This window comes from Corella eumyota, chromosome 6, assembly GCF_963082875.1.
Source record: "Corella eumyota chromosome 6, kaCorEumy4.1, whole genome shotgun sequence".
Taxonomy (NCBI): Eukaryota; Metazoa; Chordata; class Ascidiacea; order Phlebobranchia; family Corellidae; genus Corella; species Corella eumyota.
Window position 1 is genome coordinate 2,233,328 of NC_137495.1, and position 16,468 is coordinate 2,249,795.

General features: G+C 32.5%; 2 protein-coding genes across 2 annotated transcripts; one reads left to right on the forward strand and one right to left on the reverse strand.

Moving 5' to 3' along the window:
• Window positions 1–322: 322 nt before the first annotated feature.
• LOC145755094 (uncharacterized) lies at window positions 323–4,545 on the forward strand. The gene is made up of 4 exons (XM_082571296.1): window positions 323–597; window positions 2,080–2,149; window positions 2,504–2,634; window positions 2,887–4,545. The coding sequence occupies exons 1-4, from the start codon at window positions 519–521 to the stop codon at window positions 4,110–4,112; spliced, it is 1,506 nt and encodes a 501-aa protein (XP_082427422.1). The 5' UTR covers window positions 323–518; the 3' UTR covers window positions 4,113–4,545.
• A 583-nt stretch (window positions 4,546–5,128) lies between these two features.
• On the reverse strand, window positions 5,129–7,036 carry LOC145755089 (uncharacterized). Its single transcript, XM_082571293.1, has 2 exons — window positions 6,068–7,036; window positions 5,129–5,510 (listed from the first exon to the last, which is right to left on the reverse strand). Exons 1-2 carry the CDS (start codon window positions 6,621–6,623, stop codon window positions 5,464–5,466), a joined length of 603 nt encoding a protein of 200 aa, XP_082427419.1. The 5' UTR covers window positions 6,624–7,036; the 3' UTR covers window positions 5,129–5,463.
• Between the last annotated feature and the right edge of the window lie 9,432 nt (window positions 7,037–16,468).

The window sequence follows — 16,468 nt, forward strand, 5'->3', positions numbered from 1 at the left end:
TTTGCTATTTTCCCACGCTAACTCTTGTTGATATGCTTCAGGCAATCGTGTACAATCATCAGTAATAGGAAAAATTGAATTTAAAACTTATTTTGACACACATCGTAGAGATAGAATAGAGAAGAGTTTCCGCCGCCAATTTAGAACAATTTTTTAATAATAGACGCGAATTTGTGGGGTCGTAAATTAAAGGCCTTATTAGGAGGTTGCTTTTGAGCCTTTGTTGTAAATTAACCCCGACTCTTAATGCCTAGTTGCAGTGAATTGAATGAAAAGAAACTGCTTAACATTTTTAACATTTCTTTACTTTTGTTACAGCACTTCTAAGTTTCAGTGAAAAAAAAACGTTTGAATTTCTTGAATTTGCAAAAAGGGGAATTGTAAGCCAACACCAGTTAGGTCAAAATAGAAGATTTTTATTCAGCGACTTACAAAGGTTAACAACACATTACGTCAAGTCGGCTACAGAATCTCAACAGTAAATTTCGATCGTAACCCGGCCCGTACTTGTTGGAATAATGTCGAGTTTTAGATGGCTTTTAGTCTCGTTCATCATCAGTCTCAGCCTGGCGGGAACGAGCGTGGGAACACCAACCGGTGAGTTAACTAGCTAATACGTAAACATGATAATCTTACCATAAGCGCACAATAGCTCGAACGGCTCGTCGCTTAGTTGACGATAGTTAATTGGGTTTTTATTTCAATTCAGCGACCGCACAAACAGTGTAAGTGATATTAGTTAAACATTTTCACAAAGCCTATTCAGGCTAGGGTCTTTCAAACGCTCTTAAAGCAAATAAGGCAGCTAAAAAGGGCTTTGTAACGCACGTGTAATCAACAAGTATGGAGTTAATTTACACTAAATCGTAAATAAGAAATCAAAAATTGGTGCAAATTGCAGAAATTGGTCACTCGACGAAATCTGACCATTAGCTTGCAATTACCGGCCTACCTTTAAACGCTTTCCCATGAAACTTATCGGTATTAAATTGCACGTATTCATATGCGGCGACACACCCATATCATTGTGAACGATCTTTACACATGTGTGCGCGTGTGAAATTTACCGAATGTCGCCGAGGCATTACACCACGAAAAGTGGAAAGTTGATAAGAGGCCTGCGGTTCCCCTGTTTTCATAGCTTGTCAGATTACCACTTTGACACTAAACTGTAAGCTCAAAATACTTGAAACACGTTATCAAAGTTGTCCATTACTGAATCGCCCCAGCACGCATTTTCCCACGAACCTGTTAACTTTAAATATTTTTATAATGGTTACGCATAAGAGGGTTTATATACAAACTTATGACAGACATTTCTAAGTGTTATTACAAACACCAGTAGTTACTATGTAAGCACATGCCGTTGTTGCTAAGCAATATTTGTATATCTCAAGTTTAGTAAAAGCAAAAGTAAATAAATCGACCGAATAAAACAAATATTAAACAAGCAGGTATCAATAACAAATTGTTTAAGTAAAATTCTTTAAATTTTAAAGCGGCATGCTATTGGTATATACTTTAATATATGTATACAAATAGGTTATATATTTAAACAAATTTTACGATGTTAAAATTTAATTAAACATTGCAAATTAAAATTTCTGTTGATATACAACATTGAACAACATATGGTGCCGATAAAAAGTAATTAGAGAAAATGTTCGGCAATTATCAAAATTCGCGCCGAAAAGCAGGTGACGTAGAAAGATATAAAATCGAGTTTTACAGCCATCGGGGAATAAGTTCTCGTTTTGACAACAGCCGGTGCTATTCTGCTGGTACGGTTAGCAGATAACCAAACATATGTCTTTTCTTTAATTGTAAACAACGCTCGCGTGGGCCTATATTTATTTACGCTTGATATATCTTTATGGGCTATCAATCGATTAGAGGGCAAACGAAATTAGAAATTAATTGATTTTTTTCGCCAATATTGAGTCTGTTTTGCTAATTCAATTAACAAACAAATAAAGCGTTTACTATTTAGGAAATAATTTATATTTTTAACCTGTCAAGAATTTGAATAGGATTCCTAGAAGTGTTTTCAAGTTATTAAATGTTATTTTACTTCCTCAGATGCCGCAGAAAAATGCCTCAGCAGTTGTAACTTGAGACAGGGTTATTGTACTCCGGATAACAAATGCAGGTGATTAATAATTAATTTTATAATAAGTGTGAATAAGATCTTGGAAGCGTGGGTTGGTGTAACTGACAGCCCTGTTTTTTGCCATGTTAAATGATTAATTAAGAGTTAAGAAATGAAAAACAAATTTGCATTTTAATCCACTGTACATATGACATTCAAATATAGCAACAAAAATGCAATTCAAAATATTAAATAGTCACAATTTAAAACTATTTAATTACGAAATTACCGAAAAGCATTTAAACTTCTGTTAAAAAGAATCATTTTAATAACCTAAAATTCCCACAAAATAATTATTAAATCAACTACAGAATTACAAAACAAAATTTTAATTTTATTTCTAATTTTTTGCAGTTGTTATTCCGGTTGGGAAGGACCGAATTGCGACCAATGTCAACGATCAATCGGTTGTGAAAGAGGGACTTGTAACAAATCATTCGAATGTAACTGTGAGAAGGGGTGGGGCGGCAGGCGTTGTGATATAGGTGCGTATATTAAATGTCTTTTTTATGTAATTTCTATTTAAAGCGAGATGTTGACGTCAATATTGCGACTGTTGATATTAAAATCTCTATAAAAGGTAGTATTGTTACTTTCTCAAAACACAAACACGCTTTTTTTGTAATTTATACCATGAGCTTAGCGAACAATTCAGCTTGTATGTTAAATATTTCTTTATTAGGCATTATATTAAAATTTTCATAGTTGTCATTATTTTAAATTAATTTTTTTTTTAGATTTAAAATTTTGCGATCGAAATTCGCCCTGCGAAAATCAGGGAACTTGCATCAACGGGGCATCGGGCTCCTTCGTATGTATTTGTCCCGAGGGTTACCATGGAGATAAGTGTCAGTTCGCCAAGACAACCACCGCACCCGTGACGTCATCACAGGCCCCGAGAAAACCTTGTCAGAATGGAGGTACTTGTCGGTTTGGCAACGACTTTGCTGGTTGTGAAAAGTGTTCTTGTCCGACTGGTTATGCCGGAGATTTTTGTGAAGAAATTGTGATGATGTGTGTTACAAGACCCTGTGCAAATGGAGGAAAATGTCACAATATTATCGGTGATTTCCGCTGTGAATGCGCGCGTGGATTCGTCGGTAGATACTGCACCGAAGATGTAAACGAATGTGATGTTCTAGGCCGAAAAGTGTGCGCAAACGGCGGGAAATGCATCAACAAAATCGGGTCGTTTACTTGCCAATGTGCCGAGGGTTATCAAGGTGCTAGGTGCGAAAAACTTATCAGAAGAATCGTACAAACTACTACTCCATTTCCTGTTACTACGACTACTTCTAAAATTCATTTAATCCCCGTCGTAAAGCCGACAACTACTGTAAAAACAACAACCACTCGCGAGTCGTCAGTTTTCATTGAAAAGTTAAAGAAAGCTACAATCCCAAAGCGTCGACCAGATTACCAGCATATTATTCGGGAGGTAAAGATCGATGCTGCTAATGGAAAAGTCTCAGTTGTAGAGCAATCTCGGAACCAACATAGCAGTCTTGTAATTTCATCGGGAAAAGACAGTAAAAGCGATCAGGTTTCAGTGGTGCAAGCTGTTACCTTTGCATTTCTAGGCGTTGCAGTCGCTCTCTTTATCGGCATTGGTGCTTTCATGTGGGTTTACTGCTCAAAAAAGCGTAACCAGTATACACGCGGACAACGACAAGCCTCACAGGCTGAAATATGCGAAGTTCAAACCACCAGTAGAAACGATACTCAAGTTATCGAAACTAGCAACCCTTCCCCACCACCTTATACTAAATCAGGGCGATCAACGCACAACGCAAGACTTGCTCGTAACCAATCACATTCAATAGTTGGTAACGAAATAATGTCACCGGTACATTTGTATGTTTCATTACCGAAAGAAGAAACGTCAACGCCGCCAAGAGAACAGTTATCTAGCGGGCTAACTGTCCGAGATTTGCCAAGGTCAAAAACTCACAATAGTTACTAGTTTTTGCCTTTTTTATGTTTAATTTTATTTCTTTATTTTATTTTTATTGCACTGCTTACTGTGATTATGTTCTCCGCGATTTTTTGCCTCGATTTAGCCTGTTTGTTTTCGTAAAACGAGATCCTATGGTAATCATATTTAACCTTAAATATTCAGTAATTCGACGCTGCATTATGGTAAAACAAATATTAATTCAACCCCTTGCAGCAAGAATTTTAACTTAATTTAATTGTAATTTAAATATTTTGCAATATAAAGCTGCATTATCTTAAAGCTAATATTAATTTACCCACATGCGGCGAATTATCAAAAAAAAGTAGCATCTAATGCGTGTTGCTATTTGTTTAATACAGAGCAGTACACGTGAACTAATTAAAATAGTCAATCATATTATTTTCCTTTCCACCTTTTTGCTTCAATCGTTTTAATTAACACTGTGTTTGTTGGTAGCTGATTTCTACCATTTTTGAAGTTCTTTCGTGTTTTTTTTTTGCTTCGTTAAAACTTGAAAAATAAATTTCAATTTTACAAAAAAAATCAGTTTGGTAAATTAGATAATTTGTTTAAACAAGGACTTGTTTAAAAACTAAAAAATGGCAAAATCGTAGTTGTTAAAACACTTATTCTTAATACATAAGGCTGGCTTAGTTTTAAACTAACAATCACACAAAATAAATAAAGTAATGCAACTCTTTACTGCCATCACGCGGTTTTAAAATTTTGAAACGTAGCTGAAAAACTGATTTTCACACAATGTAGCCTACATAACTTATACAGTTTAAACCCATTTTATGCAACAACCTTTAAAAATGCATTTAGGGGCCTATTGGCCCTACGCAAAAAGGGTTTAGTAAAAGTATTTATTTTTAGTATAAAACTTTTTGTTTTCTTAAAGTATTAAAATTACTTGCCAATTATTTTTCCAAAAACTAAAAGCTAATTTTACATTTTGTTGGTATCATTAAATAAGTTTACTTACCCACCTCTTAAACTTAACCCTCTTATGTTAAAAAAAGTTTAACTTTGATGTATTTTATTATATCCCGTAACTTGCATGAAAAGTTTAAGTAATAAAATTACAATTGGGGCAAAACAGCTCGCTTATAACAACTTCATAAACTAGCACATTAAATAATTTAAAACTAATAAAACCAGAAGCTTTCAATTCAACAACGCTAGAAAAATGGAAATTTAAAATCTTGAAACAGATGATTGCTTCTTATAATAGAGCTGGGGTATTACTGAGTAGTACAGTGCTTATAGCAGTGACAAAGGCGATATTTACATTTTACAAAATTAACAGAGTTGGTTTACAGCATCGCTATCAACTGTATTGGTCAGCAGATTTGACTTAATACCCTCCTTCGTTGTAATCATTTCTTCCTCGATTGTTGTACCCTAAAACATATAAAAAATCTCTTGTTTTGAAAAAAGAAAGTAATTAAACACATTGTTTTTCTGCCATTTAAAGGGTGCCAAAATGATTCTTTTTGTTTACAATTCGGCCGTCTTACCTTTTGGCAATAAACAAACAAAACAAGTGTTGATGTACGTCAACTTATCTACTCATTATAATCCACTTAACAAAAAACGGCAACAAAACTATTCACACATCTGGTGGTTTGCGATAAATTTAATTTAACGGCGCTCTGGAAAATTCCACAAAAACATCTTTAAAAATATAAATATTATTTCAATAACACAGTTAACTACTAGAATATTTACAACACTCTGTATTGTAAGGTGGTTTATTTCCACCTTAATAATGATAGATAAAAAATTTGTAGGAATCGCGTTTTTATATATTATTTTTTTTGTGTTCTAAAAAAAATTTTATCAGCTATATATATTGTTTAACAATTGCTATCACATTAATATTGGCCATTTGTGTTTAGACATAAGCTAAAAAAATTAAGTTTACAATCTACTTCAGTATTGAAATTATTAACAATTACCTCCCCCTCCTCCTCTGTTGTTGTAATCCCTGTCTCCACCTCTCTGCTGCTGGTAATCTCTATCCCCTCTTCCCCCACTGTACCCATCATCATTGTATCCACGGTTACCACCTCCATAGCCCCGGTTACCTCCATCGTTGTACCCGCGGTTACCACCTCCGTAACCACGGTTTCCTCCTCCATCATTGTAACCACGGTTCCCACCGCCGTAGCCACGGTTACCACCATCATTGTACCCACGGTTACCTCCTCCGTAACCACGGTTACCACCACCACCATAGCCTCTATCCATTCCACCACCTCCTCTGGGTTTTGCCTTGTTCACTGTTAACTCCCGATCTTTAACAACCTGACCGTTCATTTCTTGGATTGCGTCTTCTACCGATTGCTCTTCTTCATAAGTGATAAACCCATACCCTTTCGATCTTTCCCTTTCTTTGTCGTAAATAACAGCCACATGTTGTATTTGACCAAATTTGGAAAACTCTCGTTGCAAGTCATCGTCGGTCATATCATAGTTCAAATTTCCAACAAAAATTTTGTATTTTTCATCCATTTTTTTAATTTTTGATTTAAATTACGTAAGCAGCTAAGCAACAGAGTAAACAAAAAAAATTCTTGTATTATTGTAAGACATTAACAATTGCTGGACTAAGTCTTGTCAGTCAGTCAGTAAAATATTAACAATTGCCACTTATCTGCTTATCGAGTTAAGTCAGTCAGACAGTAAACTAATAAAAGTATGTTTATTAAGGACAATCCGACAATGGGATTAAACAGTCTAGACAGTAATAACTAAACCCTACCAAAAAAACGACTACCAACCACTTTATAATCATTAAACAATTTTAAATTGCAGAGTTGAACTTAATCTGTTAATAGTCAAGCCGTTCTGTCGTTAAAGAAAAGCATAAAACTGCATGTCAGCATGCATATAGCAACAACAATCCGAGTCTAACGCCGGTGGTCTGACAACAATCAGACAATACAACAAATATCTGACTGTCAGATTGTCTGCTGAAATAAGCATTGCAAAATATACTGAATAAGAAAATTTTTTTTTTTTGAAATTTGACAAAGCGTTTTTTTACCATTTTAAAATGTTAGTAACAAAGTAAGTTAGATATGACTTCACATTAAAATTTTAAAAAATAACTAAACAATATTGTTTCTTATAAATTTTAAACAAAACCCTAGCAAAACGACAAATAAAAAAATTACTACAAAAAAATTTGTGGTCACGTGAATAAAAACGTTGGCGCGTAAATAGACATCTTATAATACTTTTAGAAATATTTTTACAAAAATCACTGTCAGAACTAGCATTTATTAACATTTTAAAAATTTATGTAAACATTTATAGTTACATAACATAATACAAATACTTAAAGTTATAGTAACAATATCACTTAAAAAAATGCTTTTAAAATTACAAAGAGATTTAAAGAACATCTAATTAGATTTATAAGCTAATAAATATAATACAAAGAAAATGCAACTACTTTTACAGCAATATGCCATTGCTCTTAGTATAGCTAAATATTTATAATTTAAATTACAAACACAAAACATATTTTTTAAACTTTTTTATTTTTTCCGTTAAAGCAGCACTTTAATAAATCATAACACAAGCTAATAAAAAAGTTAAAAGCAAAAAACAAAATTTCATTTCTAATATAAACATGTCTTGGGTACAATTAAACAAATATGATCTCCTAAAGACATTTAGTCCTTGTTATTAGATTCTTTGACAGTTATATTTCTTCCATCAAGATCTGTACCATTCATTGTTTGAACTGCATTAGCCAAGTCATCTCCACTGCTAAAGCACACAAAACCAAAGCCTTTGCTTCGTCCAGTTTCTTGGTCAACTACAACATTGGCATCAGAAGGTGAAAAACTTTTAAAAGGTTCTTTAAGATTATCGCTTGTAGTTTCATAAGATAAATTACCGACATATGCTTTATAACTCATATTTTAAGTCCTATTTAGTTTTTAAAAAGCAATAACAAAAATAAAAGCTGCCCTTTTAACTTAAAAAATACTGTATGTCTGTTTAATTCATAAAGAAAAATATATGAAAACAGTTAAAAATAAATAAAACAGACCAAACAATTTACTAACGAATGGCCATTTTATTTATATATGTGAATATGTGGCTAAAGGATGTTGCTACCATTTGGGTTACGGTACTGTTATAAGCTTCATATGTCAACTGAAAAATTTTTACCCTACGCAAATGAAAGTAAAACCGTAATATAAAATAAGTAGGCTAACACTGGCCATACATTAAAATGACAAAATCGCTTCTGGTTGATATGCATTATGATAAAATCATAAGGTCACGTCAGTATAACCATACGAAACTGTGGGTAAATAAAACAAAAGCTACACTTAATTTATTAGCTTTTAGTACAAAATGTTTTTAACTACATTTTTTGTATATATCTTTATCTTCGATGTGGGAAAGTCGAATGCGCAACTTAAACATAGAATAACAACTGTGCCTTTAGCAGTTTGGGATATTCTAAGTTATAATTGCCTGGTAATTATGCTGCTAATTGAGTGCTGGCTCAGCAGGACTTCATACCGTTTATATCGCCTTACTCAAGGGCGCTACAGCATGGGAGCCGTGGGCTTTAAACCCACGACCTCATGGTGGTGTAGCAAAACTACACCACGCTGCCGGTCACATACAAGTATATCTGTAGCAAATTATGTTGTTTGTAGAGTACCATTTTCAAAGTAAATGTAACTTGGTAAAATCGTTTTATTAATTATAATACTAAATAAAGAGAAATGTTGTCCAAAAAATTCATTTTTTTAATGTGCACACTTAAAACACGCTTCGAGCAGTCAAACAGGCAATAAAAGAACCACATTAACAATATTCATATAAAATATCTTGTTTACATATATATGTATATATTTTCATGCATAAGACACTGACATGTTTATGCTTTGTTCAATGCGTCATTTCACACAACTGTGATAGAAGTAACATATTAATATGTAGTTGATATTTATAACCTATCTTTTATTACAAAAAGGACGAACTTCATTTTCTTCAATAGAACCTTGCGGTCGTTCGTTACTAACTCGTATCACAACTTTGCTACCTAATAAATCGTCCCTGTTCCTTTTAAGAGCTTCTCTAAGATCTGGTTGTGTGGCAAAGGTAACGTAAGCAAACCCTCTGCTTCGACCTGTTTTAGGGTCAATTGATAACTCTACGTCAGCGGGAAGAATTTTTGCAAACCATGCTAAAATCATTAACTTGGTTATATCTGGCCCCAGATTTCCAATAAAAGCTACATAACTCATAATGTTTCGTTTCAAATACTAATCTTATAACAGTTATAAGTACAGAGTATTAAAATTTCAATAAAGTTACAAAAATTTGTTTTTTTTTAACCCTGTTTGTGATATTAACATTATTTAGTTTAAAATCTAATACAGTTTACAAACAAGTGACTAGTTTCGGTCACTAATATTAATGATGTAAACATTGTTTAGGAAGTGACGTCATAATGATTAACTATCGTTGTTTGACGACAGAAATTTTGTTAACTAAACCATAAAAATGGTTTTGTTAACTTTCATTACCTTAATACAGTCACTTATGGTGTTATTTGAATTTGTATTTTAACTAAACCGCGGCCTAGATTGCACATTTTAATAATGTTCACTTTTCTGCACCTTTTAATAATGGAATTATTTAAATTTATTTGTAAAAAGCAATACAAACTGAATAAAGTGTAGTTGAAACATAGTAAAAATTTAAAAAAGGAACAAGCCATTTAAAAATATGTACAAATATTTATAAGAAAAAAGTTTTAGGTCGGTGCAAAATGTGTTCTTGCCAATGTCCACTCCGCTAGATGTCCGACAAGAGTTGCTTTTCTTGATTTTTTGGCGACTTTCTCTTTAGTATTTTTATTGTTTTCCAGTGTTTCCATTTTTGTTACATCGTCGTCACTGTTCAAATTAGTTCCGTTCTCTTCAGTCTGAACGGCATCAGACTGTGTGTCTATTTGGTTAGTGTCTACGTCATTAATTAGGGGAATAACTGGTTGTTGTGACGTTTCAAGTTGTTCATTGTCTTCTGCATCATCATTACCTTGTTGAATATTCACGTTTGCTTCTGGAAAAATATTGGTTGTTTCGTTATGGTAATGATGGTGTTCGACCACTTGTTTGTGGTGGTGATGATGGTGTTGCTCATGTTCCAGAATATTGGTTTGATTTTGGTGTGTATGGTCGTGTTGGTGATGATGGTTCTCATTAACAGTTACCTCGGCGTTTGGGTAAATATTGGTTGTTTGTTGGTCGTTGTTTTCAGCTTCTGAATTATCTTTATTCTCATTTTCTTCTTCCTTATCATTAAGTTGACTTTCATCATCTTCTAATTTGTTTTCAGATAAGTTCGGTTCGTTTATTTCTGTTTCATTTGCTTGTATTTCATTCTTTTCAACCGAGGGTTCATTTAATTTGTCTTGCTCGTTTTCAGCTCGTGTTGTTTTTGAGTCATCGATTTCTATAGTTGGACTTTTAACACAGCACTTTCCAATCTTTCTTAAAGAGTTTCCCATATTGTATATCCTTTTATAAAGTTACTAATAATAAAAATTTACAAAAATCTACAAGAAAAAATTAATCTTATTATAATAAATGTAAAATTTATCTATTTTTAACTCTTCAAATCTAATATACGTTTTATTACCATCTTATACTAAAATACTCCTCGTAAAGCAGATTGTACATTAACTTTTATAGCAACTGTTCAAACAGTTCACTCATGTAATCAAGTTGTTAACTCAACTTCGGGAGTGAATCAAGTGTTATATACCCGACTACGATTAAAATCTTGTTCAACGAAGCGCTCATGGGTATTTCCCAATCGAAACTCAACACAGAAAGTTTTCTCAACACAGAAAGTAAAAATAGCACGTATTGAACTTGTTTGCATACCCTCGTCATTTAAAATAGAACTAAACATGTAATTCCTATTAAAGTTATGATTTAGGTTTTCACATTTTGCTTGTTATTTAGCCTATAGTTACTCGTTACTTTACATATAATTTGCAACATTTTATTTTAGGTCGCAACAAAATAAATTGGATTTCTGACATATTATCGAAAAAATTTTACTGAATATACATTTAAGCTCCACTTGCCTTTAAACGTAATTTTATAGACTACAAAACAAATTTTAAAGACACTCGTTTTATTTTAACCCTCAACTAGAAAATTCCATTTACTTTTTAACGTAATGTCGACATAAATTAGGTTTTCGAACAAAACATCTATTCGGTCAAGTGGATTTCGGTAATATAATCTATACTACGTTGAAGTGTAATAACACCTTGCAAAATAATATTACACAAGAGGACAATACACGGAAGGTCTGAATCACATTCCTACAGCAAAGTTTAAAGCTTTAACAGTCTATAAATATTTTCTGCTTACAAATATCCTTAAGCTACATAGCGCTGCGGTTTTCTAAATTTTGCCCACTCAAAGTTTTTGAGGGAAACTTTAGTCTCACGGTACTTTTTTGAGTTTAAAATAACTAACGCCTTATGCTATTATTAAATTCAATTACAATGTAAATATTTATTATAATCACTTGCAGAACAGAACTTATGTCGCAAATACTTTTGTCTTTATTTAACAATTACGACACTCTGTAGCCAATATAAGTTTGCAAATATTAACCTTTTTGTAGTCCTGCCTTATAAGGCTTAATAATAAATAAACAATAGATGCAATATTTCGATAGAGAGCGAAACTCCATAGTAAAAGTTAAAAGGTGTGGAGTTGTTAAAATCATAAAGTTATACGAAGATAGATTATTAAGTGCTACCATACGAGGCCCAAAAAAAAATTAATTATGAAAAGTGGAAATATTATTTATTCACTTTTTATTTACTTTTTTATGTAAGAATGGGAAATTCTTTGAAAAAATTTGGAAAATGCTGCTGTGGTAAAACTTCAACAACAGAAATCGATGATTCAAGAACAACAAGAGCTGAAAACGAGCAAGATAAATTATTAAATGAACCGTTGGTTGAAAAGAATGAAATACAAGCAAATAAAACAGAATTAGTGGAACCAAACTTTAATTTAAATTTACCCGAAAACAGTTCAGAAGACGATGAAAGTCAACTTGATAATAAGGAAGAAGAAAATGAGAATAAAGATAATTTGGAAGCTGAAAACAACGACCAACAAACAACCAATATTTACCCAAACGCCGAGGTAACTGTTAATGAGAACCATCATCACCATACACACCAAAATCAAACCATTTTTCTGAAACACGAAGAACACCATCACCACCACAACAAACAATTGGTCGAACACCATCATTACCATAACGAAACAACCAATATTTTTCCAGAAGCAAACGAAGTTTCTGGTGATGCAGAAGACAATGAACAAATTGAGACGTCACAACAACCTAATACTTATTTAATTGATGACGTAAACACAAACCAAATAGACAATACATCTAGCACGTCTAAAAGCTACATTTCAGAGAAAAGCGAATTAGATGAAAGTCCTAGTTATGATCAAAGCCATTCGGACAGCTCAGAGACAGACCTTTATTACCAAAAGTTCAAGAGCAAAAGCAAAAGTTTTTCCGTGTCGTTTTGTGCAAGGAAGCAGTCAGTTGAAATTAAGCGTAGGCATACGTTTGGTCATTCTGACGATGTAAAAAGGTAACAACAATTTTACTTGATTTTGCAAATTTTACAACAAATTGGCAGAAAACATACGCTTTCTAAAATTCTGGTTACATAAGGTGTTTATTGTAGTGTTTATTTGAACTATATAATAAATAAAATTGCTTTGAAAATGAAAAATTATTTTAATTTATGTTAAATAAGTTTAATCGCGTAGTTTAGTTTTTACTAACTTTTTGTCATGCCATATAAACAAATTTATTTATTTTGTTGTACGTTAAAACTTGAAATAAATGCGAACATTTAAAACTTATAACATTTTTAATAAGTAACGTCTAAGAATTACTAAGTTTACGGAAATACCCTGCTCTTACACAATAGATTATAAAAAATGAATAACATGTTGGAATTTTTAATATTCCACCCACACAAAGTTTTACATTTAAGTTAAACTTAATTGTGTTGTTGCTCTTTAAAAGTTTAAATCAATTCAGGCGTTATGCTATGATTAATTTAAATATTAAGTGAATATTTAAAAAAAATACAGAACAAAAAATGCTATTCACTAGCGATGTTGCAACACGATTGCCTTAATTTAACAATTACGACACCTTTAAATCAATAAAAGTTTGCAAATATTAACTTTCTGTAACCTTGGGGTTTAAAATAAATATACCAAAGATACAATGTTTAATTTAGAAGTGCAATCCCATAATAAAAGTTAAGGTATTGGGTTGTAGGAAGCATAAGCTGTACAAAGATAAATAATTAAAGTCTTTAAAACTGCGTTAAATTATCTAGAAATTAAAATTATTTATTTTTAACTATTGCATTACTTGGATGTTTGCAAAAGAATGGGCAACGCATTAAGAAAGATTGGAAAGTGCTGTATTAAAAGCCCAACTATATAAATCGATGATTCAAAAACAACACGAGCTGAGAACGAGCAAGATGAATTATTGAACGAACCGTCGGTTAAAAAGAATGAAATACAAGCAAATGAAACAGAATTAAACGAACCAAACTCTGATTTAAATTTACCTAAAAACAAATTAGAAGACGATGAAAGTCAACTTGATAATAAGGAAGAAGAAAATGTAAATAAAGATAATTTAGAAACTAAAAATAACGACCAACAAACAACCAATATTTACCCAAACGCCGGGGTAACTGTTAATGAGAACCATTATCACCAACACGACCATACACACCAAAATCAAACCAATATTCTGGAACATGAAGAACACTATCATCACCACCACAAACAAATAGTCGAACACCATCATTACCATAACGAAACAACCAATATTTTTTCAGAAGCAAACGTAAATATCCAACCAGGTTATGATGGTGCAGAAGACAATGAACAAATTGAAACGTCACAACAACCAGATACTACTTCAATTGATGACGTAGACACTAACCAAACAGACAATACATCTAGCGCAACTGAGAGCGACACTTTAGAAGAAAGCGAATTAAAAGAAGATCTTAGTAATGAACATAGCGATTTTACAACACCTAACTCACATAAAATAGATTCGCAAGAGATCGAAAACTACATACAAACCAACGCTCCAAACATGAAAGATAAACACTTGCGTCGCAGCAAAAGTTTATTATCAGTATATTATAATGCCATAACGGGGTCTATTGAATTTAAACGAGATGTTAACAATGTAAAAAAGTCAACGACAATTTAAAGGGTCATTTTGTAAAACATAACGTGGGTTTGCAAAATACATGTAAATACGACTTCTTTAATTTATTATGTTACACAAAGTTTTAACGACGTTGCTTTCATCCGTATACTAAATAACAGTTTCAGCTTTTATATAATAGTGTTTAACATCTTGAGTTGCGTAGTTACGTTTTTAATGGCTTATTGTCTCGCTATATCAACAAATGTATTTATTTTGCAGCAATAAAACCTTGCACAGCATTCTATTTAAACTTAAAATAATACAAATATTGAAATCTTGATAAGCTATTGTTTATCCACACCACATTACCTAGAATTAAAATCATGATAGCAATAATTACTTACATAATATAATGATATTTATAAACACCAGAAAGCCTGAGTGTGAATAGCGTTGTAAAAGTGCGACTCAGACCAAAAAAAAACGGCTGTAACCCGTTGTCGTAACCGATATAACACAAAATTGTACTAGTTTAATAATATTAAGCCGATTTTATAATTCCGAATCACCATATCGCTCTCTATTAATTTCTTTTTCGTCGATATAGTCAAGTTCAAAATTATCATTGTTGCCCAATAAGGGCATACGTTGATCTTTATTTACTGATAAATTTTGATTTAAATACGAAACTGCTTTTCCGTTGCTGGCAATGTCGTTTAAGCTGGCTTTACTTAAATAATGATCTTCTTTAAATCTTAGTTCACTCTTGACCGAACCTTGCAAAGAAACTAATGATTTTTCACTGAGTGGGTGGGGTAAACATTTTAACTTTTCGTTGGTTTGGTTTGGTACTTGTAGCTGATTACAACCATTTTCAAAATGGGAGCTACCATTTTCTAAAATTAGATTTGCACCATTTTCAAAATGAAAGCCATCATTTTCTAAAACTGAATTTCCTCCATTTTCAAAATGAGAGCCATCATTTTCTAAAACTGGATTTCCACCATTTTCAAAATGAGAGCCATCATTTTCTATCATTGGATTTCCATCATTTTCAACAGCGTTGCTACCTTGTTCTGTATGTTGACTTTCCCCATCTTCGTTAACATTTTCTGCATTTCGGTCTCTGACTTCCTCTGTCGCCATGCTGTCGTGTGCAACATTTTCGTTTTCTTGATTGTCTGGTCCATAATTAACGTCACTATTAATAAAGAGGGTTGTTGCTCCAGTCTTATTTTCCACGTTTTTAACTTCTGTGGTTTCAGTTATATGCTGAATGTCGTTACTGACTATTTTAATCTTGTAGTGATAATTTGTTGTTTGGTTTACTTGGGGTAGGGGTGGGGGATCTTGTAAAAGGGTTGGTATTCTTGCATTATCCCGAATTTGTTCGTTTATTCTATGTATCTTATCATCTAAATCTGGTTTTTGATCATCTTCTAAGCAACAACAACAACAGCAGCGTTCTAAATTTCCAATGAAACTGTTCCCCATAATTTATAACTATTTCTTTTTAAGTCTACATACTGTATTACAATACACAAAGTGCTACAGGTTTACACTTTACAGCTAAACAAATTATAAATACCACAAAATGAAGGTTTAGAAAAAACACAAGAGTAAAAATGCCACTACTTTTTAGCGTTTAACGAATTGGTTTTACTGTGAATGACATTGCTCTTGTCTTAACCTTTCAAGTTTATAATAACATTGTCTTAAGGTAGTCTAGTTAATGTTTAACCTGGTTGCACCATAAACTTTGCTGCTTTAAATTATTAAACATTTGTTTAAAAAACTAAACACTTGTACATCTTTGAAGACAAAAAATCGAATAAACTTCAAATGTACTACTAAAAGTATTGCCATACTGTCTACATATAACAAAAAGATCTACAAAATGCCGACTTTGACAATGTCTGTTATCCATTTGTGTCAGTATTGTAACAAATAAACAAAGATGAATTACACCATATCATTACACACCTTAACCGCAATTTGGGTCACGGTTAAATGCAAATAAAACATGTAAAAAACACCGGGGTAAATTCCATCTAAATCTCCAGCGCTTT

Excerpts from the sequence above, each read along its gene's own strand:
- LOC145755094 (XM_082571296.1), top strand. The coding sequence starts at position 519 with ATGTCGAGTTTTAGATGGCTTTTAGTCTCGTTCATCATCAGTCTCAGC. Across the intron at positions 598-2,079 it reads GAGCGTGGGAACACCAACCG|ATGCCGCAGAAAAATGCCTC; the intron begins GTGAGTTAACTA and ends TTACTTCCTCAG. Across the intron at positions 2,635-2,886 it reads CGGCAGGCGTTGTGATATAG|ATTTAAAATTTTGCGATCGA; the intron begins GTGCGTATATTA and ends TTTTTTTTTTAG.
- LOC145755089 (XM_082571293.1), bottom strand. The coding sequence starts at position 6,623 with ATGGATGAAAAATACAAAATTTTTGTTGGAAATTTGAACTATGATATG. Across the intron at positions 5,511-6,067 it reads CAACAGAGGAGGAGGGGGAG|GGTACAACAATCGAGGAAGA; the intron begins GTAATTGTTAAT and ends TATATGTTTTAG.